Source organism: Alligator mississippiensis, chromosome 2 (genome assembly GCF_030867095.1).
Source record: "Alligator mississippiensis isolate rAllMis1 chromosome 2, rAllMis1, whole genome shotgun sequence".
NCBI classification, from domain to species: Eukaryota; Metazoa; Chordata; order Crocodylia; family Alligatoridae; genus Alligator; species Alligator mississippiensis.
In genome coordinates this window covers 59,972,726-59,999,915 of record NC_081825.1, presented here as the reverse complement: position 1 = coordinate 59,999,915, position 27,190 = coordinate 59,972,726, and the positions used below count along the sequence as shown (strand labels likewise).

The 27,190-nt window shown below is 40.2% G+C and overlaps 1 protein-coding gene across 1 annotated transcript in view; it reads right to left on the bottom strand.

The window, feature by feature from the left end:
• Positions 1-2,774: 2,774 nt before the first annotated feature.
• The window catches only part of KIT (KIT proto-oncogene, receptor tyrosine kinase), a 72,347-nt gene continuing 47,931 nt past the window's right edge, over positions 2,775-27,190 (bottom strand). The window contains exons 9-21 of the mRNA XM_006274133.4: positions 24,105-24,301; positions 21,552-21,658; positions 21,327-21,453; positions 20,674-20,778; positions 20,471-20,581; positions 17,580-17,730; positions 13,829-13,917; positions 13,370-13,497; positions 9,118-9,240; positions 6,402-6,513; positions 6,185-6,284; positions 5,476-5,581; positions 2,775-3,186 (exon numbers count right to left, since the gene is read on the bottom strand). Coding sequence (XP_006274195.2) covers positions 3,061-3,186; positions 5,476-5,581; positions 6,185-6,284; positions 6,402-6,513; positions 9,118-9,240; positions 13,370-13,497; positions 13,829-13,917; positions 17,580-17,730; positions 20,471-20,581; positions 20,674-20,778; positions 21,327-21,453; positions 21,552-21,658; positions 24,105-24,301 — 1,582 coding nt within the window. The 3' untranslated portion in view covers positions 2,775-3,060. The remainder of the gene's footprint in view (positions 3,187-5,475; positions 5,582-6,184; positions 6,285-6,401; positions 6,514-9,117; positions 9,241-13,369; positions 13,498-13,828; positions 13,918-17,579; positions 17,731-20,470; positions 20,582-20,673; positions 20,779-21,326; positions 21,454-21,551; positions 21,659-24,104; positions 24,302-27,190) is intronic.

Sequence of the window (27,190 nt, the reverse complement as noted above, 5' to 3'; positions counted from 1 at the left end):
TTCTCAAAACCAGTAAAATAATTTTCTACCAGTACCTGCTTTGTTATAGAAGACACTTTACCACACATTATTCTGTGATATTAACAACCCCACTGATTAGCAATGTATCAAAGTGATATACCTTAATTGAAGCACTTACTGAAGCAAGAAAGGGAAGTTAATATAATTATCATGAAAGATAAAATGTACACCTGCAGTAAGAACCCTCTTATCTGGTTGAAGACATCCTTCAACTGATAAGGACACTGCTGAATTGGGGCTTAACCATACATCTAAACTGGACTGTTTTTGACATCATCCTTTATGCTTATGACAGCATGACATTTTAGCTCAAGTTTTTACCCAGGTCAGTGAAATGCAAACTGTGGATAAATATTTTAGTAGCAAAATATACTCTCTCATGGATATCAAAAGCAACCTGTACGCACAGATTCCTAAAGTTTTCCAAATACTGTTTTTGTCTATTCATATATAAAGAAGAGTCCAGAACAGAATCAACAAACGATCAGTTTCAGGATACAAATTTTCAAAAATATTCCAGAATTTCAATCTTCATCTCTGTCCATAGACAAACTGTGGCTTTTTTCCAACCCAAAATTTATTAAGATTTATGAGTAAAGAAAATATTACATCTTAAGTTATTACTCATCAGTAGCACTGGAATACATATTTACATTTTTATTTGAAGTCTTCAGAACTTCAGTTCTACAACTGGGCAACATATCCATAAGTGTTTCATAAACTTTCAAACACATATTTATACAGATATTTTTGCATATATATATATATATATATATATATATATATATATATATATATATATACACACACACACACACACACACACACACACACACACACACATATAAAAATATTTCTGAGACCCAAGAACTGAGAATAGTCAAAAGGACATTATTGCTACATTTCCATATTTACAAAAAAAGTGTGTAAAACCATTCAGAACAATAAGCCACCGCAAAATAAGTTTTGAAAGACCCTAAATTATAAAAATATAAATTTCAAGTACACAACAAAAAGAAATCTCTTTCAGCGAAGTGCCCATGAAGTACCAAGACATTTACAATTATAACACCTAGTAGCTTTCAAAGTCAGTACACTACAAAATAACTTTCATAGCATTAAAATGAGAATTCTTAACAACAAAAATACATAAGAACTTCTCCAAACAACTGGCTAACTTTGGAAAGGTGCAATAGCTTAAGTCCAGTGCAAATGAGTATTTTAAGATTGACAAATTTAAGTATAATCCAAACATGTGCTTATATAAAAAGAGTGAAAATGAGTGGCATTCAATATAACCTATAGGCTGTACTACCAGTGTCAATATTTACAAGTATCTTCTATTTGGGCACTTAGTTACACAACAAAAATAAATGTAAATGCCACTAAGAACCTGGTAGTTTAAGTTTAAATAAGAGAGTGTCTAAGTGCGTTGTAAATAAATAGATACTTAACCAGTACTTTGTCTCCTAAATGCTTCTTTACTGATTTGTCCATGAGGAAAACACAGAAAGAGAAGAACTAGCAATATTTCTGCTGGAAAAACGAGGGGTCCTTTGGATACTTAAGCACAGACGTAGGCTCAGAGCTAGTATTTTTTTAGGTGCAATATACATTGACCCCATATCCACATGCCTGCAGAACAAAGCTGAAGCAGCTACACAAAGATCCAGTGTTTGCCAGTTAACAAAATTCTCTTCTTCCAAGTGTTCCCCTCACATAAGACAGACGGAAAGATAAAGGGCATTTAAACACATGCTCTGGGACTATGGTGGGGGGCTCTGGGACTATGGTGGGGGGCTCTGGGAGCCGCTCTAATTAAAGAACCCGGAACATCTTGTGTATCAGCATCCCTGCACTGAAAAATAGCAACAGGGGGCTTTAACTAAAGCTTAAATGAGCTTTACTTAAAACACCCCCACTGCCATTTTCCAGCTCAGGGATGCAGATACGTGAGACACTGGAGTCTGCTGGCGCACAGTAATCACCACACTCCAGCAGACTCTATTAATATATGTCATTTCAGCATGTTGAAGGCTGCTTGTGTATAAGTGCCCAAAGTGACTGAGAAGAAAGCCCTTCCCAGGTTGTGGTACGTATATAGATCCATCTGTGGGAAAGTTGCACCCATGTAGGAAAGGCTAAACAAGGAGAGCTGTTTTTCAAATAAGGCGAAACAATGACTGCCTCTCCTTATGATATGTAATCTACTCGAAAAGCCTTCTCTGAATCCTGATCATATTGCTAGGATTTGGCAGAGAGAGGACCTTATTCACATTTGTGTGCCTACTTTTAGATACAAATATTAGCTCTACACTCATTTGCTTGCACCCCTTAATATTGAGCTTCTTCCCTGAAATGAAACAAAACCAAAACTATGTGAAACAAGAGCTGGGAGGATCCCCAAGGAGGAGGTGGAAGGATCTGTAATAATCACCTTCCTCCAGGTGTTCAGAAATGCAAAGTCCTCTAGTGGTACAGTAGCTACACAAGCTCTGTGTTCATTTTAATCCTGTCCTATGAATACAAGGTACCCTCTTCTCATTTGACTTCTAATCAAGAATATCTGCCAGTGACATTTTTATTTCTGGGAGTTGCAGAAAGGGGCTTAACAAGCAACTATTTGCATTGATTTCTAAAATTTGGCCAAAAAAAAATACTACTTGGACAATGTATATAAGCTTTCCTAGCACAGATCTAGAAGACTGTTTAATAGTTGAGCTAGCTTCTAACTGACTAGTTCCAAACCTAGGTTGAGGATTCAGACTTTTTTTAATTTGGTTCCCTTCTGCAAAATACACACAGAACAGCAAAATACATGCAGCTCCATTCAATGCTACAACAATAGCTGTAACCATGCTGGGTGAACTAAGTTTATGTACAATGGTATGTGGTAAAGTACAGTATTACAGCAACACTTCCACTATCCAGTGGTAAGGAAAGAAGAGAAATGATTAAAGTAAACTTGTCTTCCTCCACTTCAAAATAAGAGCAGCTGTGCCATCTGGGACACTTTCTTTCCAGATGCCCCATTTCATCTCAAGCATCTTCACGTACCAGGAGGGGCTGAGTTGATGAAGAACTGCTACCCACAGAATTAATCCTCACAGAGTGATCTGCAAGATGTCCTTGATTGGCAAGTTTTGCTGGAAGGTTTGAGTAAGCCTGTAGAACACAAGTGGTATTATCATAATTTCACTGCCACCTGCCAGTATTTCACCTGCTTCCTTCAAAGAATCTGAGTTCATCCTTGCCATTAGTATTCCTGTTTTACCACATGCCATGGTGACAGGTATCCAGCAGAAATATTTTCTTGTAAAATTTAAGAACATACTGAAGCAGAATTTGAAAGTGCTTGTGTTTAAAATGATTCAGAACCTCAAAACTCACTTATTAAAATGACAGGAGGTTTTTAAACAAAGACCAAAAGCATGAAATGGAAGTTATCTTTGAAAATCCCTGCCATTAAATATTCAGATTTCTCTTCACATTCTTGCCTTTGTTTCAGTAATCCTTGAAGCTTGCCTAAATGTTAAAGGAAGCAACTGGACACTGGAAGATGCAGTTATGCAGTTTCATCTTTTCTTAAATGATTAGGGCAACACTTATATTGGACCAGAACAAAGTACCTAAAATTTTCAGGAATACATTTTGGCTTTGTACTCCAGCTTCAGGGACGTCTGGTCACTTGCTCCTTAAGTGCAGCTTAATAAGTCATTTCCCACAGAGCAAGAGCCACATTTCTAAAATGCCCTATTTTCTACATTACTACTTTTGTCCAATTATCCATGTAAAATGGTATTCTGGGCACAGCCCTAAGAGATGTAAGCAGAGCAAGATGCCAGTCTGGCAACACTTAATTTCCAAGATGACAGACACTATACAAGAGAAAAGAGCAAATCAAAGAGTCTGAAAAGCTAAGAAAGCAAGAAACCTTTGTCTTGAAAATGCTTCACTGAGTAAAGATTAAGCTCCATTTTCATGGTTGCTGCACTATTTTTCTATATTTTATGATATGAATACATCCTATTTTATGACATCTACAAAGCCACCATATTTTCAAAACATTAAAACTATACTCTTAACTTTTATTTATGTTATGTTATGCCTCTACATAATGCTTAGAAGGTGATATGACCATGCCATTTGGAAATGAATGACAGAAAAATAAGAAAGTCATGTGGTTATCCTAGCAAACAAAATTTACAGACAAAAGCATATATATTAAATGTTGTGCAAGAGTGATACTGTAGTCCAGAAATCATGTAAGAGGCAAGGATTTCTTAGGATGATTTCTTTTATTGGACCAACTATGTAGTTAGGATAAAGTGTGAATGTAAGATTCTTCTTTAAGTTTGACAGATATACTATGCCTGGCTTCCTGTGATCAGAGGCCTGAGGAAGAATGTCTTGCATTCGAAAGCTTGTCTAACTTTATCCCAAATACACAGCTGGTTCAATAAAAGATATCACCCTGAGAAACTAGTGCCTCTTGCATAAGTTGAAAGGACGCTAAGGATAGAATCAGGTTCTCCTTAGTGTATCTAAGTGGCAGTTTTCTATCTGTTTGGTTTAGCTTTATGTTCTGGATGTAAGTGTGCAGGTGTGGACTGAGTGCATGCAGTAAGGATACGCACTGGCTATCTACATGTGTGCATAACTGAGCATAAGTTCCACCCCCCCAACCCCCCCCCCAAAAACCAAACCAAACCAAACCAAACCAAACCAAACCACAAAGGAGGTCCTCCACCTTCAAACCCAGTAACTGAGTGGTTTAAGGCTGAGCCACTGCTCCTGCATTTCAGTCATTGGATAAAATGAATGGAGAGCAGCACAGTGTCCATTCCATTAGGGGCAATGGCCTACTCCCTTCTAAGGCAACAGCCTTACATCACCATGGGCTGCACCCTCCCAGGGGGGCCAGCTTCAAAAAGAGCACTGGAGAAGGGTCCTGATGATGCCTAACCTTAGGTGTGATGGTTACAGCACTGTGCTGGGAAGTCAGAGAGATGCGGGTTCAAACTCCTCTGGGCAAGGGGGCCAAGAAACACTGTCTCCAGCTTCTTGGGCAAATGCCCCAACAACTCAATTATTGTAGCTAAATCATGGGAGTACCCACCTCCTCACAAAATCCTGGTTTTCTGGCTAGCTATATTTTCATAAATTAGAGATAAATGTGTGTACAGAACGCGCTTATGTACATATGCGCATAACTGTCAGGCCAGTATGTGGGCTGATGTGAATGCTTAGTTTTTGTATGCTCACTTCTGTGTCCATACTACTACTTGTGCATAAGTGCCAAAAATGCCTGTACCACTATGATGCAGAAAGGGAAATAGAGTATTACCCTCCCTCTCCCCACCCCCGATCTTTTCAGAATCTTGAGTAAATCATACTGGATTTTGAGGAACTTATTATTATGGACTGAGCGCCAATCCGGAGGCTCATACTTACACAATTAGTATTATCTGATAGCTGCTGCTCAATTAGCTGCACAATTTGCTTAAATGTTGGTCGCTGTAAAGGATCAGCATCCCAGCAACTCTTCATTATCTCATACCTGTGAGTATATTAAATGAAATATTATTGACTGGGCAATTCCATGAGAAATACCTTTTTATTTAAACGATTATTATTTGTGGATAATAAAACTGAGGTCAGATACAAGCAATTTCAGCTTAACTATGTTTCTAACTTGGTTTATATAAAACTATTCATAAAAAATTAGTCACCATACAAATGGTGTCACCAGCACATTCAGTTGTGAATGAAAAGCACTCAATACTTCAGTAGTCCTTAGGCAAAAATCTCTTTCACAGCAATGGACATTTTACATACAGAGTAATTGCATCACAACATCCTTCCTATTTAAAAATAATCTCCAGTATCAAATCATTTGAAAAATTTAACTACCAATTTAGTCTTTAAAGATGCCACCCTGCCCTGCCTTCTGTCTGACTGCAGACTAACACAGCTATCTCTTTCTGCTGTATATGTTATATAATTAAGATTAATTTAAATAATTGTTGACAAAATTTAAACAACTAAAAAAAATAAAAACACCCCAAAACACAACATAAGATGCATTAGTTTGAATCAGGAAGCTTTGTTCCCTGCATTGCAAGACTGCTTTGTGGATTAACAGTGGTAGTTGTTCTCTCACATTTCAACTGGTGTGCATTCTGGACTAAACATTCTGTATCCTTCCTTGATCATCTTATAAAACTTGGAGTCCACGGGCATTCCAGGGTAGGGGCTGCTTCCTGTCAATACAACATGTGACTGATCAATACCAACTGATTAATATTCTTGATTATAAAATGAAGAATAAAAGCTAGTTGAAAAAAGCTCAGCATCCATGAGGTCAATAAGTACTTTACCTAAAGAAAACAGTTCCCAAAGTAAGATTCCATACGACCAGACATCGCTCTCAAAGGTGTAAACACAGTTGAAAATACTTTCAGGTGCCATCCACTTTACTGGTAGTCGAGCCTTTATAGGGGATGAGGGCAAAAAATAAATTAGACAAGCAGGTAAGAAAACTTAAAAATATAAATTACTAAAAGGCAGATGATGGTTTTTAGGTGTTACTGAAAAAAAAAATCCCTCTGCAAGTCATGAGAACAGGAATGCTGTATAGGAATGGATTCATCTTTGTACAAGTTTGTTTACACTTAACACGGTTTCTTACACTCTGTTTTGTGTGTCCTAGCTGCAACTGTTATATAGTTGTTTTTCTGTATACTGTGTGATTTCCAGAATATATTTTTAAAAGGAAGACAGCAAATCAGTAAAAGATTTGTACAAATACGGTATGGTGACTTCAAATAGTCATTCACTGAATATGCAAATCTCAGTTTGGTTTGGCTATTACATGCATGCTGATTATGTCACCTCCTCAGATGTTTCAATATGTTAGCAAACACCCAAGGTAGCTTCTTTAGCTCCTCCTCGGAGCAGGAAAACCTGAACGTTCACATTAAAAAATATATATGTGCATTTGTATTTTGTCTACTCATATTAATGCAAACACATGCATACTCTCTCCCCTAGAATACTAAATGCTGGAAAGGAAGAAATTAAACGAAAAGCTGAAAACCCTTTCCCCCAATCCTTTGACTGACTTCATTCTCTCTCTGCACACCAGCTTCGCTCTGGTTCCCAGAGTTTGTATCTGTAGGGGGAGAATCCCAGCCCCTTCCTTCTAGGTCAGCTTTGAAACAGTGTATACAAAATATATTACAATTATACTGTAGGGAAAAGCCTTTATTTCACATACGGAAAGGAAGCAGGAGGAGGAGGGGAAAAAAAGAAATAAATGCAAAAGGCAGGAAAAATAAAAAGGAAAAGGAAGGCTAATACTGTTTGCCAATTGTTTAACACTACAAGTGATTTGAAGAATATCTGGTGTGAGAAGAGAGAGGCAATTTGAGTTTACCAAGTAACATTTATATTGAAAGTATTTAGACTTTGGGGGGGAAAAAAAGGAAGGAAACCTATGACACAGGGGCTGGATCTGGCTCATCAAGTGATTTCATGCAACTCGTGGAGCTCAGACATTGGCAGTGGTGAAGTCAGGCATTGGAAGAAAGCAGCAGCAGCAGCTAGGTTGTGAACAGTAAACTACCTTGAACAGAGCTGCATAATTCTGGCCTGTCATGCCTAAAAGGTTTCGGACTCCTGTGTAGCTAATTGGAAAACAAGTGGCTTTCAGCACAGTCTGTATTCCCAACATGGTTTAAGATCAGGCCAGACGCAGGCAGCCTACAGCCATGGCTTCCCCAGGCAGCTGCATCCTATCCTCCTCCTCCTTTGATCCACTTAGTCTAAGAAAAATCCTATTGTCAGGCAACCTAAACCATAGTCTAGACAATCAATATTTAATTACTGACCATCTCACAAGCTGTTGGCCTGTGCTTAAAAATCCTAGCTGCACTGAGTGACCAAGGAGAGCCTGAGCTGATGCTGAAAAGTAAAGCTACCTTTTCACTTTAGTTTCTGTGTAAATGCCACCGAGCAGCTCTCAGTCAACCTGCCATTTTCCAGCACTGCTCCGTGGACTCCAATTGCATCCTATGCTGAACTTTGGTAACAGCACATATGGGTAGGACAGAAATGGTGGTGGGAACAACAAATACAGAGTAATACCTATTGGTATGGCTAGTCAACTTTAAAAACCACCATGGATAACAAATCCACAGCATCTGACCAAATCACAAGGAAGACAATTCCTAGTAGGATGCTTTAGTTTAATCTTACATGAGCTCAATTCTCTCTCATTTCTACTTAGGTCCCTTTACTGCTGTGGCAATAATTTGCCCCCCCTATGTTAATGTCTCTTTATACTGCCATGAAAGTATGAAAGTATTTTAGCATAACTAAGAATTGCCCAAAGTGAGTTTTCAAACTTTTCTTTATTGTCTAGATAGAACATCTCTTTCCAACCCATATCTGAGATACAGATTATACATTGTGTGTGTTACCATTTAAAGGTTAAAATATGTTTTTTGCTAACCTCAGAATGTGTAACCAATGAAAATCAAACTTGTTTCCACTTCCCACTTTGTGTCCTACCACACTTGAATAAAGTTTCAGTTGTCTGAGTGATGTTTAAAACAAAGCAAACATCAGGCAACTCAAATTTTAGAATATTTTTGTAACAATAAATTATTTTAGAAATGAACAAAAGAAATGCAATACCACTAAGTTTAGAAGATTTTCAAATAAATGTCTTTGGCCACCTCTACTCTAGGAGTACTTTATTGATATAGGAATGTGTGAAATTATACTGGTGAAGCTGCAGCTACACCAAAAAAAAGCTGTGATTTTTAATCATTATAGAAAAAAACAACCCTCTGAATGAAACACTATATGAATAAAAGCACACTTTGCCAATATAGTTGCACCTACACTAGGAGCTTCTGTTGGCACTGCTGTCTGGACACTGATACACCTCCTCATAACCATGACAAGCCAAAACATGTTGAAAAAAAATGAGGAGGGTAAATACATACTGAAACTGAGATTTTTTGGAAATCAGAATAAGTTTGAACACTTCCTCATTTAGAATAGCTGGAATAAATATTATGTACTTACATTTCCTTTGACCACATAATTTGAGTCATTCCTGATATCTCTAGCAAGGCCAAAGTCACAAATTTTTGTGATGCGACCATGAGTGAGAAGAATGTTTCTTGCTGCCAAGTCCCTGTGTATGCACTAAGGTAGAAGAAATAAATAAAACCTCTGATTATTTTGTCACATATTCAGTAGCTTTTTTCAAAACTGCTACTTGAGCATGCATTTTCTTGGACACACATTTATTTAGTTATACATAATAATACAAACTGAAAGTTATTTTAGTCTTAGGTGCAAACTCAGATAGCTAGGAATTAGTGCCTGATATCCTTTATTATATCGGAAGGAGCATGTGTGGTACTTTCAAGAGTGAAACTTGCCTATGTATTCCCATAGAATGAGTTGTTTTCTGTTCTTAAAGCTTTCTTGAAGTTCTATATTTTCAGCTACAATTTAGTGTTTGCTCCAAGCCAATATTCCAACTATATTTTCTAACTTATGACAAGTGGGGAAAAAAGCAGTTTATCTTCCAAGAAAAAAAAAAATCTTTATTTTATATATGCATAAAATACCACCTGCATGTGTGTAGCCGCAGTGCATCACATAGGCAGTAAGGATTACAGCCCAGCAGCATGGAGAGCTGTGTGCAGTTGGTAAGTTCTGTTGTGGTGGAAGGGGAAGGGAGAGGGAAGGGTCGCGGGGATGCAGATCAAAGCCCCAGCGGTGAGGGAGGGAGTGGGGTTGGGGTGCAGGACAGAGCTGTGGCTCATCCGGAGGGTGCAGGGAGGAGGGGCAGCTCCCTCTGCTGCGTGCACTCCAGGATGGCATGGTGGGGTGCCCCCCCAGATCTGCAGGGGCAGGGCGGGTGGCTGCTGTGGGCTAGGGCCTAGGCTGCACTAGGCTTTTCACAGCGGAGGCTGGGCCAGGCTGTGTTTGGGACAGGGCAGGCGGCAGCGCTGGGAGGGAGGGTTGTGGGGGCTATGGTGAATTTTGGGGTGGCTGCAGCCCCCCCCCAACCCTCTCCCAGCGCTGCCACCACCCGCCCTGAACGCAGCCTGGCCCAGTCCCCACCAGGAAGAGCCCAGATCAGCCTTGGCCCCAGTCTGCAGTGGCAGCCCGCCTCGCCCCATGCAGATCTGGGGGGTACATGCCCCCCATGCCCTCCTGGGGTGTGTGCACCAGCAGTTGCACCCCCCCCCCCTTCCCTGTACCCCCTGGATGAGCTGTGGCTCCGTCCTGTGCCCCACCCCACCCTGGCTGGGCAGTGCCTGCTGCAGCCCCAGCCCTACTCCCCTTCCTCCCCCCACCCCAGATCTTTCTTTTCCCCTCCCCCTCCACCAAAACAGATGTACCAGCTGAACAATTCTCTTCAAGTTGCCTGGCTGCATATCAGAAATTGGATTGGTATTGGCCCCCAAAAGTTCTATCAGTGCACCCCTATATTTTATTTATATATATATATATTTTTTTTTTTTTTTTTTTTTTAAATAGCTTCCATGACTTAGGAGAATGTGATGAAAACTTGAAATATGGCAGAAACAGGGGTTAAAAATTTCAAAAGCACTTAAATAGCTCAGGCACTGGGATTCCATTTAAAAAAATTAGTTGGGACCAGATAATCCTGTAGGTGGCTAAACAGATGCTAGATAAAGTTGAGGCATCTAAGACATGAAGACTGATCCAGATTGACCCCACTCAGTAATCACAAAACCATTTAGGTGCCTATATAATTAAGTGCCTCTATCTTGAACTGAAAAGACTTGTACAACTGTGTTTTCTCAAAAGCAACCCAGATGGGCCATGTAAGCACCTCTTTTGTGCAGCTGGTAAGGGAGAGCATGGAGGGAGATGAGGCTTTAAAAAACTTTTCTTCTCATGTAAGGTGTGCCTGGAATGATTTAAAGTGCATATTATGGAGGACACAACTATCTAGCCACATGGTGAAACTTCTTAATTTCTTCATTTTTCTTTTAAAACTACATTATAAGAAATGCCATTACAAAAATTACTTAAGAATAACATTAAGGTTGACATGTGAAGCAGCCCAAGGTTTAGAAATGACAATTTAAGGTTGACTTTTGGATGTACATCATGGAAACTATCTTTAATTATGTGGCGATCTATTATTTTTCCCACAGGACCACTGCCTCATTCACACCACAATCTAACAAAGTATTTTACTCAGTATGTGCTGCATTAAGAACGTAAGTAGTCCCAGTGAAGCAGGAACAAGAAGAAACGGTCTGGGGTTAAAAGTACTCCTGCCTATTCCTGCAGAAGCGAATGGAAGATGGTCCACTGGATGAGGAGGAATGTTCTTATAGTTAACACAATATGCTCCAATTAGGAATTTTATCCCTGTCTCTGCCATAGACACATTCTTTCACCTCAGCTTTGTACTGTATAATGGATATTATACTACTCTATGAATTTACACTAGTGCTGCGAGATCAGATTAATTAATGTCTCTCATACATGCAGATCCTGCAGTGATGAATGTCAACAAGAAGGCTATATATGGAAAGAAAACATTTCATATTCACTGCAGGTTTTGGGCTGATTTGCTTCAAATAGTTTCTGTGGGGCCACTCAATGAGGAGAATAAAAAGAAATAATAAGCAGACACTTTGTGCACAGAGCTGTGTCTATCCTGTGCAGTGGATGAGATAGGGGTCCTGAATATACACATTAAACCCTGCATTGTAATGTGTATACATAGGAGCTATGAAAAAGATGATTAAAGTTGGAAAGTGGACCAGTGTGCTTTTAAAGCTGGGTTATCCAAAAGCAGCACTCAAGAGTCTTTAATGCTGCACCCATTGATGTCAATGGAAGTTTTACCATTGATTTCAATGAGGGCAGAACTGGCCCAATATTTGGTGTTTCTGAAAGTTCCATTCGCAATATGGGCTTCTTGTTTTGCTTTGTGGGTTTTTTTAATTACATAGATTTTTTAAAAAACATTGTATTAATGTTTACTTGAATCTTTCTAGATTTTACCTTTCCAAAATGATTAGAGGCTTGGGAAGCAAGACTTATGAAAAGAGACTGAATGAACTAGGGTTATTTAGTCTGGAAAAGAGAAGACTGAAGCGGGATTTGATAAAAGCTTTCAAAAACCTGAAGGGCAATTATAAAGAGGATGGAGATAGCCTTTTTGTTGTGCCTGGAGCAGACTGGAGCAATGGCCCCAAACTGCAGCAAGGGAAACTGAGGCAGGAGATTACAAAGAACTTTCTGACTAAGGGTGGTCAAGCATTGAAAGAGACTACCTAAAGAAGTTGGGAATTTCAACCTTTGGAATTTTTCAAGAGGTGGTTAGATAGACGCTGGGCTGGGATGGTTTAGTCAGAGATGATCCTACTTTGACCAGTGGCTAGATTAGAAGACATCATGAGGTCCCTTCCACTTTCCTATAAACTTGCACAGCAACGTAAGACGGGCAGTGTTCTCCTGGGCCATTGAGCAGGCAGACCTCTGCTCATCTCTCCTCCAACCGGTCTTTAATTTGTAATTGTTTAAGGATGCCATGGTTTAGAGTAAGTGTTCTAAAGCATTCAGCATTTTAATCCATTTTGGAGGGATAGTCACCTTTCAGGATTGGATTAATTCATAAACTCCATTCATTCAAAAATGCTGATTCTATGCTAAAGAGGCCCCATAAAACTTCTGTATGGTTTGTGTAGCATCCAATAGCAAAGAAACCAGCTGGAGCTTTAATTAGACTAGCTAAGTGCTCCAGAGAAGAAAGCAAAGGCTGAAGACCAGAGTCCTGAGCCCAAACTTGAAGTAGCTACCCCATAATTATTACTGTAGAGCAAGTGCTATAGAAACAAACATATCAGCCACTCTAAAGACACAAAGCTGGTGTGTGTGGATAAATTGAACAGAGGTTTTCTACTCCTTCAGTCAATCCCTACCATGTCAGATAGCTCTGTTCTAGGGTACACAAAAGAGGGGCTGCAATTCCCATTATCTTCAGTAGTAGATAGGCAACTATTCTCTTGCATTATACACCAGCAAAGTAAAGCTGAGGGACAAGTCATTCCAAGCAGAACAGCAATTTTCAGTGCAAAATTATGGATTAGCAAAGTGTGCAATAACTCGAGTTACTCAAAAGAAATGACTAATCAAGTCTTCAGGGTATAGCAGAATCAGTTCAATTTATAGGGTTTTTTGTTTTTTTTTTAAAGAATACAGTGGCATTATTTCAATGTCATTATGTGAAGAAAAGTGCAGATGCTTACCACCACTCACATTCACAACTTACATTTTTTGAGGCCAGGAAGCTCATGCCCTTTGCTACCTGGTAAGAAAAACTTAACAGATCTTCAACATCAAGTGCCAGTTCATCATCTTCCAGCATAGCAAGGGTAACATCACGATCAATATATGCTCCTAAATGATACAGATGCAAACAACTTACATGTAGGCTACTTATAATTGCCTAGAAATACATTTGGTTTGCATTTAGCAAAATTGTGGTACTAGACGAATACAAGTCATTTAAACACCAACTGCCAGAGGGAAAAAAATAAAATTTGACCCATTCTAAAATGGAAAAAAATATAAATCTGCTTTATTGTTTTATTATCATTATTTTTAACCCTGGTTACATTGAACTAAGGCTTTAACTAAGCACGTTAAGTGGAAAAAATTTTCAAATTGAAAAAAAGAAAAAAAATCTGTATTCTTAATTTTTGGAAAAATGTCCCGGCTGCATACTTACCTGACTTCCTTGATCTTTTTTTCTCAGCATTTGGTGGAACTGCATAAGAGACTCCTGGTTTCATGTCCATGTATTCATTGATGATATCACTGTAGGGACAGTGGATGAGAGTGATTTTAGCACAAACATTTTTAAGAACAAATCTGAATATAACATTTGACAATGATTTAACACTGAATTAATAGTTTTTTATGAAAGAAAAACAATCATATATAAAAAGTGATGAGATTTGACATAGATTGCAAGGATGTGTCTAAAGAAATTAAACAGATCTCAAAATTAGGAGTTTGATTCAGATTAGAACCCAAATGTTTGGTGTCTATCTTATTCATAGCTAAGGTACAGTCCAAAATAAAAATGGCTAGGTGTTTCAGATGACACTCTAATGATTCCTTTTTAAACTCAGCATAGCTTCTCTCACTGTCTTTTGGTAGTTCTAGTGACAAAAGCCAACTGAATACTGAAGAAGTCCCAAACATTAGTTGGGTTACAAGCCCACTTAGATCTTTGCCAGTTTCTGTACATTTTTAAAATGAGTTTGTCCTTCCTTGCATGAAATTCAAAGATATGGATTCTAATACCATATGTCAGTAATACGGATCTAAGAACATTTTTGGAAAGCTGAGTATAATTTCATTTAATGTATTTTAAAATTGTACAAACACAAATAAAAATCAATTTGAACTGCCCAAATACCTTTTATCCAAAATTATCTAGTTACTTGATAAAGAATCCAAGTTTAACCTCATGCCAAACCTGGGGGGTAGTTAAGAGTCATATACCAATAACTTTATCCACCAGTGAAGTGCTGCTTTCTGGGATGTTAAAGAGTTGCAATGTGACAGCACACAGCAACACTAGAATCTGGAAGAATTCAAGGTTAAACCTCAATCTTTTTACAAACATGCACTCAAGTGGTGCAATTCTGTTTTCTATGAGCCTTGCTACACATTGTATTCTGAGCTGCTCAAATACTGATTTGTGTTAATGCTTGCTCCAGTTTGGAGCAAACCTTTTGACTGTCCCCCACCTGCCCAGCTGTGACTTGCCACTAGAGGGTTGGAGAGCCAGAACAGGCTCCTATCTCTGCTCTGTGAGTGTGAGAGAGAGAGATGGGTTAGGTTCAGGGTGGGGAAAAGGAGGAGGCAGCAGGAACATGAAGCTGAGAGGTGGAGAGTTAGTGGGATGGGAGGTGGAAAGGAAATGGGGGTGGGGAAAGGGCGATGAAATGAAGGAAGTCAGCCACTGAAGGGATAAAATTAAAAAGTAAAAAAGTTAAAAAAAAAGAATTTAAAAAGAAATAAACAGGAAGTAAATTAAAGTAGGCCTCATGTTTTAATAAATTGGGATTTAGGACTGGGGTGTGTGCGGTGTTGGTTGTGCTTCCTACAGTGGCTGGGAGGTAGGAGGGGGTGAGCGAAGGTACTTTTGGGGAGCAACTGCCCCTGCCCTAGGAAGAAAATGTCAGCTCATGGGGACCTGATCTGGCCCCCAGCCTTGTTTCCCCTCCACCCATTGGAAGTAGGAAAGTCACACCCCCAGGGATGGGAGGGGAAGCTGGCTTGGTGCCAGAACTACCCCTTGGCCAACAGAGTTTAGGGGGTAGAAAGTTTGTCAACACAAGAGGGTGGGGGACAGGACACTGCATCCTGCGGTGTCGTGGAGCAGTGTTTCTCAACCTTTTAAGTAGCAAGTACCCCCTAACTTCTGAAAATTTTAATAAGTACCCCAACACTCAATTTTCCAGGGGATTTCATATTTACAGACTAATGTGTGCCATGTTGGAAGAAAGGTTGTGTATATAAGGCCGTGATATGACAGATGTCTGATCTGGTGTAAGTAGGGTTGCCATGTTTTACACCAGGGGTGCACAGCTCAAGTATGTACCGGGGCTAGAGGTGATGTTGGCCAAAGCTAGGAGGGCTGAACCTAGTGACGCGCAAAGCACGGTACACCAAATTATTACCGGGGAATGTAAAGTGCCGTGCAATGCACAGCGCACCAAATTTTTTGCCATAGTTTTGAGGAAAGGACGAAAAGAGGGAGAGCGAGAGAGTGTTGGGGTACCCACGTACCCCCCACCTGTGTCTCGTGTACCCCTAGGGGTACATGTACCACAGGTTGAGAAACTATGTTGTCAAGGACTGCAACCTGGGTGGCTCATTTGTGGGGAGTAGCCACACATTAATGGGACATAAGCTGGGTAATATGGAGCAGAGCTAAACTTGCCCTAGAGTCATGTCATTTTAAGCTGTCTAAAGTATGCTTAATACCAGTTCTTGGTGTTAACATGTGGACAATCCAGGGTTTAAGAGCTCCAGGAGCTGCCTAAAATTAGTGTGTAATAAGGCCCTATGTGAGTCTACAGATGGCACCTCCAGGAACACAACTGAATCCCATCATAAGGCAATGAAGGAAAATACCAGAAGCACTGGTATCTCCAAGTATCACCTCGCCAAGCACTGCTTATACCTGACCCTGCTTCTCCTTCAAAGCATGCGGCACATACCAAGAGAGCATAAGTTCATTGTAGTACAAGGTATTAAATATGTAGTGTCCTGTCAGTCCTTTTTGGAGTTTAGTCACTAATCACAGTAACAGGCTCAAGGCTACAGAGAACTGACTGAAATACAGAAAAGAACACGTGCTGCTGTAGCCTGATGTGCCAAATGGTGTCCTTAGTACTTTAAAGAAAGCAAAGAATTAGCAAACAAATCTACTTTTAAATATATTTGGTAGAAACACTTGGCTGTGCATAGAATGAAAAACACACATGCTCTGGGAGAGGGGGGTGCTTTAATTGGAGCAGCTCTGAGAGCTGCTCCAATTAAAGCGCCCAGAATGTCTCATATATCACCAACCCCATGCTTAAAAATGGCAGCAGGGCCACTTTAACTAAAGCTTGTTCAATACAGTAGTTACCATGCTGCAGCAGACTCGATTAATCAAGCCTGCTCTGACATGCTGCAATTACATGATGTCAGAGCAGCCTTGCTGCTCGTGTATAGGTGCCCAAAGAGTTTACCAGCAAACAGACAGAAAGCAACCACAAAATAATGGTGAGAGAGAGAGTTGATAGTTGGGGAAGCCCTAATGTGAAAATGGTGATACATGTTGTCCTGTCACAACATTTGGTGAGATTTAATGCAACAACTTTTCCCAAATACATAAAGGAATAAATTTTTGATGTGAAAAGCCATTTGTTACTGCAGGAACTCATGATAATGCAGAACATTAACACTATAGCATGAAGCAAACTGTCATTCAAGTTGTAAAATAATTATTTGCAATGATAAATTGTAATTATTAAAATGTGGATGGTTAGAGCCAAGGAACAGAATTAAATATTCAAAGGAAATTTGATGAAGTAAAAATGAAATTGTGTATAGTAACTTAGATTATAACCTTAAAAACCTTCATAGCCTTATTACATTGTATAAATGTAATTATTTTTATGGCAGTGTAAGAATGATGTAGCTGTAATGGTCCAGAAATTATTCAAGAGACAAGGTCTTCTTAGAGCTCTATCTGTTTGACCAACTATGTAGCTGGGACAAAGTTAGACAAGCTTTTGAATGCAAGACATAGTTTTTCAGGTGATTTTTAATGGGATTATTCTTTCAAATGCACCCAATCTTGAAAAAATACCACAGAACAAGCCTGTTGTGATTCTCTTTATGAAGTCATCTTTGATTTCCCACATCTCTGAACTTTCTGACAATACATTTACATGTTGATAGATCATCCTTACCAGGAAGGCTCTTTCTTATTCAGAAGGTTCTTGTAAACTGCTGTTTCTGCATGTTCATCATGCTTTGGGCAAATAAATGAATCCCGTTTTCTTCTCAGAAAATTCAGAAGATCACCATAGCAGCAATATTCTGTAATGACCAGAGTGGGACCTACAGATGCAGGAGTTTAAAAAGCAGGTGAGTTTTGCTGTAAGAATTAAAAAACTTATGCAAAAATATTTTTCAGCTAAGCATACAAGTTGTCCTTTTTAAGTTATGCCACTGCACTACTGCCTAGACATGAAAGTCAAAGAAAAGTAACACCAACAGTTTCCCCATTCACAGACTAGTAACTATTGTCCAATTACAGCTATGTCATTCCCAATTAATTTTTCCCCCATCAATAGCATTGCATTGTATAAAAATTAAACAAATAAGTCTTTTTTTCCCTTCCTCACATGATAATGTTTCTGGCCAGACACATCTGTTTGATTTTGTTCACTTCCTGAAGGAAGTTATTTGTTCCAAACGTTAGAGTAATTCAAGCTTTAGACATTAATCCTTTTGATTCACTTCTGTTTACAGTAGAGCTTCACACTCCTTCAGTAGTGTTTTGGAAATGATGTAGAGTGTTATATTCAGCAGTATAATAGGAAAAATCATTCAAACAGAACAGCCTGCTGAGACAGAAAACTACATTGCACTAGATCTTAGAATATTAAAATTAAATTTGAAAGGGGAATCAAGTCATCTACAGAATGGATGTTTATAGATCAAATATATATTTTCTGAATGAATAACTGCAGCTATGACACTTGAATATGTAATCACACTGCCCATTATTTCATTTGTAGGATTATTCTGTACCAATACATTCAAATCTGAATGGTTTCACATAAGATTAATCATTATGGATTTGATATTAGCAAAGGCTACGGTTAAAATTACATTAGGATTTTCATTATAGTCATGCTATTTTCAAATGCTTATAACTTATAAAATCCTCACGTACCAACTCAACCTAGAAATTTTGCTTTATGGTACACTTGAGTAACATCCCTTCACCATTCAGTTCATGAACATACTCAATGTTTTGCATATACGTTGAGCTCTAGATTTTCCAAGGTTCTACTCTTGGGGGAAAAATAATATTAATAATAAAACCCAGAAAGTCTCCAAACCTTAAGGTATGAATTCAGATGCACTGAAGTTAAGAGATGGTAGATCATATATATTTAGCTATATTGTACGCAAGCTTTGGTTCTTTTGCCGATTTTTATGTGCATGTTGATGTTCTTATATTCTTAAATATATACTGTTTTTGCCTGAATCCAAGATGACTTTGAATTTAAGATGACTCCCCCCTCAATAATTACATTCTATATGTGGCAGGGGTGTAGGTTGTAGCCGTGTTGGTCTAAGGACATAGGCAGACAAGGTTCCTTGGGTGAATCTGATATCTTTTATTAGACCAACTTAAATAGTTGGAAAACAATTATTAAGCAAGCTTTCGGGTTCAAAAACCCTTCGTCAGGCTAAGGAAGTTTCAGCAGTTGGTGTGTGCTCTTCCTGGATGGAATGAAAAGTAAAGTAGCCAGAGGCTGGGCTGGTATGCGTACAAGACAGGTAGTCAGTGCAAATGTAGATTGAGGAGTCAATGGGTGAGAGACAGGCTGGGGCGGGGGAGGGGAAGAGAGAGAGAGAGAGAGAGAGAGAAAGGGGATGAAAGTGGAGAGATACCTGGGGAGTCATATGTGGAACATTTATAAATTTAAATAAATTTATAATTTTTGATGTATAGAATCTAATTATCACAGGATCATCTTAAATTTGTCACTCTCACTGCTGCAGTGGGGAAAGCAGCGGTAGGAGGCATGTAGTTCGGGGGGGGTGGGGGAGCATGGGGGGGGCAGGCAGCCTACTTGACCCTTTTCGCTCCTTGCAGTGTCCCCCTTCCCATGGTGCCTGTGCCCCTGTCACTTGCCCCTTGTAGTCTCTTCCCCACACCTGCCCCCAACAACCTCTGCCAACCACAGCTCCTGCTGCCCCACACAGCCTCTTCCCCAACCTGTTCCATGTACTTGATGCATTTCCAGGAGGGAATGGAGCCAGGGCTGGCCTGACTGAGCAGCAGGGAAGGGGGGAGGAGAGAGGGGAGAGAAGTTCTGGGGAGCAGGTGGCTGCTGCAGCACTGACTATGGCCCCGATATGGGGTTAAGGCCAGAGCCAGAATCACAGCAGCCTCCTGCTCCCACCACCCTGAATTCAAGACAAGGGGCTCTGCCCCCCCTCCATGTTGAAAGGGGGGGGGGGGGGGGACAACTTGTCTTGGATTCAAGTAAATATGGTGAAAATGTTCAGGGTGTGCAACGTACACAATTTGCTTGCTTAGAGATCCTTCCTTTTCCACAACTTTGTCTGATATGTGTTTAGGGCTGATAACTTCAGCATTTCATTAACAATTTTTTTTTAAGTTTCAATAGATTATTTCAGAAATGTAGTAGTTACCTGTGCCAGTTCTACCATAGGCACTAATGAACAACCAATTTTAACATTTGTCTTATTTTTGAAAGCTAATGTTACTGAAAACAATGTATACCACACATTTTGTGAGGAAAAGGTTTGTTATGAAGAAAATATTATATGTACTAATCCAATGATGTTCATGAAAGCAGTAGGCCATGTCAACAAAAAAAAACAACCTTTATTTCTATGAACAGTTACCATTTTTCAAACATGGACTAAAATCAGGAATAGAAATCTCAGAAGAGACATTTAAAAGTTACTGCTGGGCAGGAATCTGATTTCAGCGTTCTAGTCCTGGTACTTAACACCACTAAGGAGTCACCAGGTCTCTTCTTCTGACAATACGGAAGTTTTAAAACATCAATAATTTGGTTGCTAACTCTACCTCCAATAGTGCAAGCTCCAAGAAGATTCACGATATTAATGTGGTTACCAAGGTAACTCAGAACTTTCAATTCAGACATTAAGGCTTCTCTTTCCGTTAAATGGGCACTTGCTGAAATGAGAAACATGTTGTTCAGCAAATTAAGCATCTAAACATCTAAGAGAAGTTAGAAAAAAAACACTAAGTACACAGCAAAAACTTACGCTTGAGCATTTTTACTGCTACTGTCATTGCAGCATCAGATTTAAACAGGCCATATGCAGTAGCCTCAACGACTTTTCCAAAAGCTCCAGCACCAAGAGTTTTACCTAATTAATGCCAGACAAAATAGTTTGTTACAATCTTGAAAAGTTTTCCATGGTTCTCTTTATGTTTTAAAAACCCCACAGTGCTAGATAAATGAATCCACTTAAGCCTACTTTGTTAACAAGAACTACTTGAAGGCAAGAAATAATTTCTTCAAATTGCATGCAAAGTTAGCATTCATTGGTCATGCCGGCACAACAAACTTAATGAGCCTGGTATGGATGCCCTCAAATCAGATGTATTGCTCCTGATGGGTTGCCTCCTAAGCCAGAAAAAATATAGCCAAGTCCAGGCAGCAGCTCTGTAGGCAGGATGCAGGCAAACAGCTACACTACTTCTAGTGTAAGAAGCAACCTGCCAGAACAACACAAGATGATTGAGCGGGGCTGCTGCTGGGCACAGCAATTTTACGGTGTAGACATGGCTATTCTTCTACAGCTGACTATTTACATTTTATTGACGGCAGTTGCCATGCTTGACATGTTCTCATTTTACAGTGTTTGAAAAATTCATATTAAACACTCACTCAGGCAAATAAATTTGAACTAACCAAAACTCAGTCGATTTCTAGGAAATTCCCACTTGTGGTCATAAGGAAGCTGTGTTGGGTCTATATAAACATAGTTGTTTCCATTTATTTCTTCCACAACTTTCCACTGAACTTCATATTTGGGTTTCTGGGGGAAGGGGAAGAAAAAAGAAAAAGAATTACCATCTCACCACAAAACCTCTCACAAAATGATCCAGTAAAATGAGTGTACACATCTGATTTTACCTGGAGATATTTGTACACAAGAATCACTACTATGATGCACATCAGTCCTGCTCCTACTCCAAACCCTATCAGTAAAGGAGTAAAAAGGGTATGTGTGTTGGTTTGTTCTAGAAAAAGACAAAGGAAATTTTGTTTAAACACCGAGCAAGAAATCCAACATTTAAAGGTTAATCAAATGTCAAATTTTATTCCCTTGGGAATATTCATTGTACTCAAGCCCACAGGATTTATGCATCCCCTTTCTCCTGGAGGTGGAGCATCAAAACCACCACCACTTTGAATGGACAGAGGTGTGAAAAACCACTGGTTATGGCTGGTGGCATGAGGTGCTACTGTAGAGCAACCTTGAGGTAATTTTTTGCCTTGAATCCGAGTCATTTGTTTCTTTACCATTTTTAGTCCTATTCATTTAGAAAAGATGAAATTAAAATAAATTAAACTCAGCGTTCCTACATAGCAGCAAAAAGTTCTACTGTAGGCCACTGAGATTCTTCCTGTTATGTGTAGTTTTAAAAATAGGATCTGAATCAAATTTGTTTCAAGGCAAAGCTTGTAATTCAACGTTTTCCTAAGAATCCTGGTTTCTTAATTTAGCCAGTGGCCGATATGCTCTCTACAACACATGTGTTGCAAGCAAAATAACAACAAAACATTTGTTTTTTGCAAAAAATAAATCAATCAAGAATATATGCATGTTGCAAATGTTACATCTTTTGCTGTTTCTGCTTTTACAAAACCACAGTTTCTCCTGTGCTGTTATGGAAGCCAAGAGTCAGTGGTACTTTCTAACCAGTGTATTTATGGAATATTATTTTTCTTCAATATTTTTATTACAGTAGCACCTAAAGGTTCCAAGTGAGGGCCCCAGTATGCTAGACATCATCCAAACATAGAGTAGATGTCAGCCCCTCCCTGAAAGAGCTTGTGTCCTGAACAGACAGGAAAGGTCGCAAATGGACAAGCAAGGTGAAGTTGTCTGTACAACATTATGCAGCAAGTCAGTGACAGATCCAGAAACAGAAGCCAAGTTTTCAAGCTGGGATGCTCTTCATTAAACAATACTGTCTCTATATTAGAATAAATGTTGTTAGCTAACAGACCCCAGTTTTAAACTTCTGAAAGGTTATAATAAAGAGTCAAGCATTTAAGAATTACTATTAATCTTTTTATAGGCAGAAAATGTAGTTTACTATCTAATATAATAAAGGGCTTAGTCTGTCCATAACGCTTTTGCTCAAGTGTACATGCACCACCAAGATAGGGTAACTATATGTCTGGGTTTCCCCAGACATGTCCCCACTCTTTTTAAGCCCTCTGATTGCTGTCTGGGCAGGTTCTCCAGGATTTCCCTTTGCTCCAGGGGTGGGAGCAGGGGGAGGGTGATTGCAGGCAGCAGGGAGCACATATGGACCATCCTGCAGCTGCAAAGGCACGCAGACCCATACAGTGCTCGTTGCTGACTCCAATCGTCTCCCCCTCTCCCACCCCCAAAGCACAGGAAAAAAACAGACATTTGGTCAGCACAGGGGGAGTTGGGGCTGCAGTTGAGACAAGCAGGAGGGAGGGGAGGGTTGCCTGTTCTCCAGCAGTGGGAAAGGGGCAGGGGGCAGCAAGGAGCTGTGGCCAAGCGGCAGCGCAGGCGCCGACGCTTGGAGGGGCTGAGTGGCCAGGACCTGCTGCCCGGGGAGGGCAGAAAGGAAGGGGAAGGGGCTGTGGCCAGGCTGCCTGCAGGGCACTGCAGCCTTGTCCCAGGGCAGGGAAGCCACAAGCCTCCCCTCCTCTTCCCTCCAGTCCACGCTGGGACTGGACACACTCTGCTGTTGCCGCTGCTGCACTCCTGAGGACGGGGACAGCTGGGGTCCCTCTGGTAGGGCTGGGGGGCTGGAGGTCAGCAGTGAGAGGCATGGGAGCTGGGGCTTGTGGGCTGGGAATGTGGGTCACTGGCAGCACCAAGGGGATGTGGGTCAGGAGTGTGGGGCACCATCAGGGCCCAGGGGGGCAGGGTACTGCAGTTTGGTGAGTGAGGGGCACTGGCAGGGCTGGGGTCAGTGGGTTGGGGGTGAGGTGCAGCTGCAGGGCTAGGGGGCTGGGGCTTGAGGGTGTGGGGCACAAGTGAGGGGCACCAGCAGGGATGGGGGTGGGGAACTGTGGTTCGGGAGTGAGGGTGCCATCAGGGCCCCAGATGGCAGGGTACTGCAGTTTGTTAAGTGAGGGGGAAACTGGCAGGGCTGGGATCAGTGGGTTGGGAGTGAAGGGCAGCAGCACAGCTGGGGGGGCTGTGGCTTGGCAGTGAGGGGCAACAGAATGGGCAGGGGCAGGGCTGGCCATGTAAATGCTCCGTTGAAATCTGTCATTCATGATGGGCAATTGGCCTGTATTATCATATACTCAGCCTCTATACCAGAAAAAATTATTATGGTAGAAAAGCTTGAAATACACAGGCAATGCATTTCATATATGGGTCCTATAATAATTGTTGTGATGAAAAGAGCTGAACCATCCCATCATCTTAATAGCATTTTATGCAATTTTAAAATTCACTTCAGTCATTACCTTTGACTGCAAAGTTGAAATAGTTTGCAGAACTCCTTGCAACATCATTGGAAGCCTTGCATGATACAGTGCCATTGTTTTTGAATGAGCTGACATCAATGGTACTTTCAACTACTACCCAACCAAATGATGGGCTCGATGAGTTTTTAGAACTGATCTTCGCATCAAATGAAGTTATAGTTGGTGGATCAAAACACCTGCTCGGAACAATGATGGCAATTACTTTCTTATGGATATTTGGAGTAAAGTCCTCATTATCTAAACTTCCTTCTATGGTACAGTTAAATATTTACAACCAGATCTTCAGGTAGCATAAGTTGATACAACTCCACTGAAGAACTGAGCTGAGGATTTTGCTCTTTATAATTCCCCTACTATATGAAGCAAGTACGCTTATTTTAGGAGTAACAGTGGTACCACAGGTAAGGAAAAAACATGACCTAGATCCTATTCCACCTCTAGGTGTCTAAGAACAAAGGGCGTGTCTATTCGAGTGAGTTTAAGGCACATTAGCCATTTTTAAGGCGCATTAAAGGTATGGGTCTACACATGCGTGCCTTTAATGAACCTTAAAAATGGCAATTTTAGGCTATTGGCACCTAAATTTGATACCTGCAAAAGCAGGTATCAAATTTAGGCACGAATAGCTAAAGTACCTGAACACACCTGTAGACACGCTAAGGCACATTAATGCTGTGTAAGTTAACTGATTTGGGACTAACTTTAGTCCCAAGTTGGTCCACACACCGTGTTAATGCTCCTTAGCATGTGCACATATAGACATGCGCCTAAATTATATTAATGCACATTAGGTGTTGCGCATTAAAAGTTTAGGCGCATGTAAAAGCATGTGTAGATGCATCCAAATTCTATTTTACTACTATGTCTGATTGGCACTTACGCACTTTTCAGGCATCTGAGTTACCAAAGGAAATTCTACTTCATCCTGTACAACAGCCTGAATCCTGGTAAGATGTTTAAATTCCTCATGCATCTCCATTTTTACCATATGTGGCTAAGCCTGTCCTATGGTGCACGCTTGGATGCAATCCAGGATGACCACAGAGGCCTCTAACTCAATTTAAACTCCACTGTAATTCTATTTTGCTATGGAGATGCATAATTGTTGTGATCAGCTCCTGAAACAATAGTTGGTAAATTAAATGCAACCCGCAACTGTTTGAAACATGGTGGTACTCATCATTAGTCCAATAGCCCATGATGTGGGAGACCCACCTTCTATTAAGGGGGCTTCAAACCCAGATGTCACACATTCCAACAGTGCCTTCAGCATTTCTTCACTGACAAGGCAGTGCTGAAATGGGGACACTGAACATCAAAGAGGGTAAGAGCCAAGAGGCCAGAAGGAGAACAAGCAGGAAGGAGCCAGTCTGTGGTACAGGAAGGTTAATACTGCCCTGGGAAGGAGAACAATCCCTGGATCCAATACTGCATGTGCATTAGCCACTAGGAAAAATGCACAAACAGCACTAGGACCAGAGAATAGGGTTCTTTCCATGGTGCTCTACATGCTTGAAACTCCCTTCTAGTGGGGCTATAATAGATGCCCATTACTGTACTATTTGGAAACCCTTCAAATAATAAGTCTCAACTACAGTACTTCATGTAGAAAAGGCCTGTTAGAATACTTTACAGAGACTCCTTAACCAGAAGGAATGTACACCAGTGTTTGGAGAGAGGAAAAGAAAACCTTGGGGACTGGCAGATATAAACCTCAAGGTCCTTGACCTTTCAGACAGAAAAAATAAACCTCATATTTTTGTAAAATATTCAACATTCTCTAGCCCTATCTTATAGGACACAAGCTTACTCTCTCCACTGTCAAATCTGTCCTGATATCACACTTTATTTGAAACCCCACTCAACACACAGCCACCTATACAGCTGGATAGAGTGGGAAAGCTAGATTTTGCTGTTACTTTCTTCAGATCACCCTGTATACTGCAGGCCACTGATGCAACTCCACTAAGCCAGAATCAGTCCTCTTTACAAAAGCATAATTGAGAAAAATGTCATTACTTGCTATTACACTACTCCAGATTGACACCACTTGTAAGCAATGCAAATTCCCTCAGAGGAAGTTGATCTAGAACCTCTCTCTCCTGCTTCCTGGGCAAGTACTCTAACCACTAATAGGGAAAAATGGTCAGTGCTTTACAACTATACTGCAAACATAATCAGAGCTTCAGTTGTTCTGCATGGTTTTTTTCTCTCTGAGGAATCAGGAACTGATGCAGATGCACGATGGAAATGGATCACAACGAAGGTGAGATGGGGATAGACATCTACATGGTCACTCTAGATCTCAGCAATCCATTCAAACAAGCTCAGTAATCCAAATCTATAGTTATTTAGGGATCTTTCAAAAAAAAAAAAAAAAAAAAAATGGAAGCAGCATAAGAAACCTAGGCACCTTAACACCTTTGTGGCTCCTGTGCTGAGTGAAACAAGATCACAATGAAGAGAAAGATTCCACTCAGAGGTGGAATAGGATCTGTGCCAAAGACTTCTGAGGCCTGAGAAAAATCATTAATTTAGGAAATACGTGCCTTGCTAGTATTACATCTGTGGCAGAGGAAGAAGTGAGGGACATGTTAAAAAGTGCTTCACAATTACTGTAGCTAAATTGTAACTTTATAGTCACCTTAGAAAAAATATGGTTATTACTTTAGAAGAAGTTAATTTTTTTTTCATAATGACTTCAGCTATATTTACCATGTAACATGTTGTGTATACATGGAAATCCAATTATCCTGTGTCCTGGAAAATTGTGTTATTATATAATAAATACAACATATAATAGCCATATGCAGCAGCTGTTCTGAAGTTGCCATTCTGCAAAGTTTCACAGTGAGGGACATATTCTGTTTAGTGTAAATGGCTACAGTGCCTTCAAAGCTCATTAGCTAACAGCAGAGTTATACTGGCCCTTGCTGTCTACTCCAAGGATTGGCAATGTACAGTCCATGGGGCTTCAGGGGTATTCAGAGTCAGGGTGTTCAAGTGCAGGTACTTTCTTTGTGCCACTGCAGAGAGATGCATTGGAGGCAGACAGCTCCTAGCAC